We start from the raw sequence: 5642 nt of genomic DNA, 5'->3' as shown, positions 1-5642 counted from the left end.
ATGTGCCCGCAACCAAGGTACATGCCCTTCACCAGAATTGAACCTGGGACCCTTGAGTCTGCAGGCTGACGCTCTATCCAGTGAGCCAAACCAGTTAGAGGAACTGTATTTAAAGGGCCAGAAGGTTGAGAACCACTGTGCTAGGCGGTGGCCAAGGTGACGACAGAGAGTAGCCCAGACAGGCAAGGGTCAGAATCCACTATCTCAGCAAACCCAGCAAAGATACGGAACCCTGGGCACCGGACTTTCCAACAGGGCATAGCTGAGTCTAACCAGGTGAAGCCCAGCTGCAGGAGACCAGGGCAGCCCCGAGGGTAGGGAAGTCCGCCCACAGCCCAGAGCTCTGTTCCCTGCAAAGCAGGCTAATAACAACAAGGCAACCCCCCCACACCATATGCTGCAGGCACTGATGGGCAGAGCTCCAAGCCCTGGGAGGGCGGCTGCCAAGGACAGATCGGGTGGATGGAAGCTAAGCCAACACTCAAGCTGCAGAATTGCCTCTAGGAGGGAAGAATGAAGGGCAGGAGAGGCCACAGGTCATCCTGGGCCATCAGGGGAAATGGGACAGCAGAGAAGCCATCAGGTCAGCCCTGAGATAACCAACGCTCAGACGCAGGTTTCTGAAATTGCAGATGTCCAAGTAAACGACAAACCTGTGCCCCATCTCATCTGGCTCGGTCTGCGGCCTGGAGAGGGCTGTGCCTGTCATTGGTGGTTCTGAGAGGCTGGTCCCTGCACAGTGGCACCAGCACCGTCTGGAAGCCCATTAGAAATGCAGATTTCCAGGCCCCACCCAGACCCACTGCATCAGACACCTGGGCTGGTGCAAGCCCTCCAGCTGCTGCCACCGTAAAGGTCTGAGAACCACAGAGGGAGCCCCAGTGAGAGACGTGACGGCGGACGGTGAAGCCGCGTAGATCCCAGTACTGTCTGGGAGACAAAGCTGTACATTTTTTTTTCTTTATCTCGATTTTCTTTGATTTTTCATTGCCAGTCTCAGTAACTATTTTTTCCCTCCCAATTTTCACTTTATTGCTTTATAAAGTGCATATATTCTTTTAAGTAAACTTTTTGTTTGCACAATGGAAACATTACTAACAGTGATACCTACTATGGTCATTATGCTAAGAGCTTAAAATCTTCCACCCCATACGATTCTCACAATAAACCTATAAAGCCGGAACCAATATCATGCCCATTTTTACAGATGAGAAAGTTGATGTTCAGAAATGAAGTCATTTACCCAAGTCCCCCAGGTAGGCACATTAGCATCAGAAGTCAAATGTAATGTTTGTTTCATGGTGAAACTGTGTCTTAACCACGATGTCACTGATGGGTTTACATAGGAAAACCAAGGACATGAATGATTAGCCAGTGACCGTTTAGAATCCTTTTCTACCTCTCAGGGTGACCTGCCACATCTCTACAGCAGGATTCAGAAACATTTTTCTTTATTTTTGAAAGTATTACAGATGTATCCCCTCCCCCGCCCCCCACTGACCCCTCCTCCTTGCCTCTTTCCCAGCCTGTGCAGGTCTTTGGCTCTTCTCAGGCTCCTGGAGCTACTGTCTTGCTCAGAGCCCGTTTTCCTGCTGGCCCGTCCCTTTGTCCTGTCTTCATGAACTGGAAGGCCGGACAGTGCATGGCCAAACACAGAGTGAGACCCGGGACTTGCTTAGCAACCACGCTGGTGGAGGGGGAGCCAGTCACTGAAAGGAAAGACTAGGTCAGGCCCCTGATTCTTTCCTGAAATTCAGAGGAGGCCAGAATCAGAATCTACCGCCCAAATTCCCCATCTCAGCATTCTTTCTTAGTTGTCTCTTTAAATTCTGTTCCTGTTATAGTGGCTACTGTTTGCTGCATTTCGAAAGAAAAAATCTATTGGCAGAGAATAAAGAATTCTCCAACCCTCCCTGGTCCCTTCCAAGTCCCACCCAACACACAAGGCCTTTTGCACAGGAAAGCCATTTGTTCCTTAGGGAAACACCCATAGGATCCTTGGAATGGAAGTCAAAAGGTTGGGAAACTCACAGACTTGCTTACCATCAAGTTCTAACTCAGAGGCATATCCTGTTTCTTCTGTGGACTATTCTGAGTGATGAGTTTGTCATCTGGATATGTTGGCTGAGGATTCTCACTGGGATCTTGGGCAACCCACCTAACAGTCTTCGAGTCTTCATTTCCATATTAAGTAAGCAGGGTTGGTAATATTTTCCCTTTTGTCGAATTGGGCTGTTTATTCACCTATTTGATTATACACTCAAAAACTATTGCAAAGTAGTTTAGTATGGCTCCAGAAACAAAAGCAAAAGCAACCCTAGTGGTGTTCCAGCAAGAGACCACTGGCTGATGTTTGGGACAATAGTCACTAGTATTCACTGAATATTCCTGGCTCTTCACCCTCAGTTGGCAACATACCACTTCCTGGCGCCATTGAGGTTGGTGGGCCACATCTCTAGGTCTGACCGATGGTACCTGGTATTGCCATCATGCTGAGAGCTTTAAACATGTCCTTTCTGGGTAAGGACATGTAATTGCTGGTTTGAGGCCCTCCAGAGCGCTCCTGTCCTCTGCATGATCACTGGTGAACTTGGAGATGGTGGCTGCCCATCAGCCTGGCTCCACAGTGAGGAAGTGGCTGACCCCAAAGTGGATGGCTATGGGCTTGCAGCATAAGCAAGAAAAAAACAAAGATTGTTGTTTTGACTTGGAAACCAAATTAATCAACCAATGAGCTTTATCACCGATAAACAGTTCCTGTGCCTATTCCTCTCTTTCTCGCAGTGGCTGGTTAAGCGTGAGGTCATTTTTAAAGATGCAGCAGTCTTCAGAAAAAGGAATAACTGCTAAAGTTATACTCAGATACTACTTTAGTCGCCTTATAAGGTAGGTTTATTTATATAATTTCTCAATTTACTATTGCTGTGTGACAATTTAGGATTTTTTTTATTCTTCAACCCTCTTTTGAAAGACTGTTTAAAGAACATTCTTTCCTCTCCCTGAAGAGAAATCGGTTTTTTTCCTTAAATACAGTTGCTTTTTGCTGGTTTAATGGCTTTTGCCAGTGGAAGATTCCAGTTTTCATGGCATTGGTCCTAATAAAATTTGAGGTATATGAAACCAGCAAAAACATCCTTATTCCTTAGCTGATGGGCATCAGATTTCAATCAACGAACCATCAGATTTTCATAGACTCTACATTCAACAGGAGCATTTGTATGGCTCCTGTGAATTGGTAGTAATTGGATCCTGTGAGTAAGAGTGCTAATGGTAATGATAAAGATAAAATAAGATACAACCAGGAGAAGGGCTGGTTGATCCTTGGGACAACAGTCATTCCGCTGAGAAGGAAGCCAGCTGGTGATCCTTGTGAATGCGTAGTTGGTTGGAGCAGAAGGATGACACTATTGGGACGAAATACGAAACCAGTGTGATGGAGTGGCCGGTGTGTAATGAGACCGTCTACGTTTAGGCAGAAAAGGACCTTCAACTCATGGACCCCAATCCCTTCCTTTGTATATTTTCTAAATCACTTAGGTGCTGAACTAGAGCCCCACTCTCATTACTCATGACCCATGCCCTTCTTGTCACACTACACTCTCATGAAATAGGAAGGGGAGTGTTGAAACAGTCTTCTGGGCTAATAAAATCAACTAGGTAAGATCTGATTCTCTAGTTTGTTTGCCAGGCTTGTATTCTGGCTCCATCACTTGCCAGCTGTGTGGCTTTGAGCAAGTGTTACAACCTCTCTGTGCTTGACTTTTCTCATCTCAAAAGTGGGGAGAGTAATGGCATCACTTCACTGGCCTCTCGAGAGGATTAAATGAGATAATGTATGTAAAGAACTTAGAAAAGTAAGTTATCATTGTTACTGTTATTTATACCTTTTCACTTTGCCTGTAAATAGGCTAAGAATGAGTAGAAGCTAAGGAGTAGACCTTCAGTGATTGCTCTCCACTCTGGATGTCTGGTTTCTTCCAAGCTCTATTAAGTCTGGCCCTCATCCTGGGGAGGACAGAATGCTGCTTCTGTCAGTTTCACTTGGGTGTGTGGCACTGGGTCAAGTAGCCTTGTGGAGGAGAGGGGCTGGATGCAGGCCAAGGGCTCAGTGATAAGATGGGAGGTTAGGGTCTGCAGTGGGCGAGTCAATGGCATGGTGTGTTCCGCCTGGTAAACTTGCTTCAGAGGAAAGACCCTGGAGCTGGGGATCGAGGAGGCAGATGAAGTCATGGTGAGGGGCAGGGAGAGCTGAAGGTGGGAGGCGAGGGGTGGTGAGGCATTACGGGGCACGATGGAGGCGAGGACCCCAGTGAGTAAATTACTGCACTAACAGGAGAGCAGGGGTCAGAGTGGTGATGGGCAGAGGGAATGCAGAGAAGGCAAGTCAGGGACACATTTTCTGGCCAGAGCAACATGGCAGATGGTGGCATTCTTGAGGTCGGGAGGTCTGGAAGAGTGCCAGGTTGGCCCAGGAAGAGAGTGAGCCCAACCTGGGACAGCACTGTTGTAAAAGGGAGGGGCCCATCACCACCCCATAGTTTGAACTCATCTTCTTCAAGGTAAACCCAGTGAGAAAGCAGCCATGCTCCTTGCTGTTCCCATTCACGCTGGCCAGCTCTCTGTTACTGCTCAGTGGTTTACTGCTTGCCTCCCTCCCTCCCTCCCTCCAAGAGGAGAGGAAGTAAGGTCATTTGTTCACACCCTCTCTCTGTTTATCAAGGATCCCCTATGTGCTAAGCGCTGTGCTAAGCCCTGAGCATGTAGCAGTTAATAAACCATGGGTGCCACGGGGCTTACATGTGAGTGAAGGAGAAGACAATAAACAAATCAATAGGCAATATTCAGCTGCAATATGCAAACATTTATAACAGGTGGGTGATGGTAGTTTGGGGAAGGAAGTAAGACAGGGTCTTCCTCTGTAAGGGTGGCCGGGGAAGGTGACATTTGTCAAGAACCTTGAAGGAAGTAAAGGAATGTTCTAAGCAAAGAAAATGCTGTAGGGAAGAAGGGTCCATTCAGGGGTTCAGGTGCAAAGGCCCCGAGGCGGGAGCATGCTTGGTGTGTTTGAAGAACCTCAAAGAGCCGGAGGTGCTGGAGAGGAGAACAGAGGGAATGAGGTCAGAGAGGTGGGCCCAGGTCCTGCAGCGTCTGTGGCCACCGGCAGGACTTTCCATTTTATCCTGAGGCAGAGGCTTTGGAGGACTCCAGGAGGCAGTGGCTGGTCAGGTGTACGTTTCACAAGCATCACTCTGGCTGCAGGGCAGAGAATAGATTGTCACTGGGCAGGGGCGGGAGACAGGGGACCAGCCAAGAGCTACTGCAAGTTATAAGAAACTGCAAAACCCCAACTTCCAGGGGAAATCAGCACAGAGCTTATCTCATGGAAACAAGGAGAGTGGGTGCTCCAGACCCTTAAAACTGTGGTTATTCCAAAGAGAAGCCACATTAAAAAAATTGGGTTTTTAAAAAAATAGGTTGTGATAAAAATGTCTAACTATAACAGATGGTTGCACACTAAAATTACGGGGCCTCCTTCCAGTCTCACTTCCCACAGGGCACCTTTGTTAACAGTTTCTTGTGAATTCTTGCAGAGACTTTCCATATATTTATATGCACTGTTTGTTTTTTTTTAATGAATAGGA

The 5642-nt window shown here is 47.4% G+C and overlaps 1 protein-coding gene across 1 annotated transcript in view; it reads left to right on the top strand.

Moving 5' to 3' along the window:
- LOC102751993 (nose resistant to fluoxetine protein 6) overlaps positions 1-5642 on the top strand; it is a 48046-nt gene that overhangs the window by 32185 nt on the left and 10219 nt on the right. The window contains exon 9 of the mRNA XM_006764604.1: positions 2785-2886. Coding sequence (XP_006764667.1) covers positions 2785-2886 — 102 coding nt within the window. The remainder of the gene's footprint in view (positions 1-2784; positions 2887-5642) is intronic.

This window comes from Myotis davidii, unplaced genomic scaffold (assembly GCF_000327345.1).
Source record: "Myotis davidii unplaced genomic scaffold, ASM32734v1 scaffold38, whole genome shotgun sequence".
Classification (NCBI taxonomy): Eukaryota; Metazoa; Chordata; class Mammalia; order Chiroptera; family Vespertilionidae; genus Myotis; species Myotis davidii.
The sequence above is the reverse complement of the archived record's forward strand: the minus strand, read 5'-3'. Positions and strand labels throughout refer to the sequence as shown.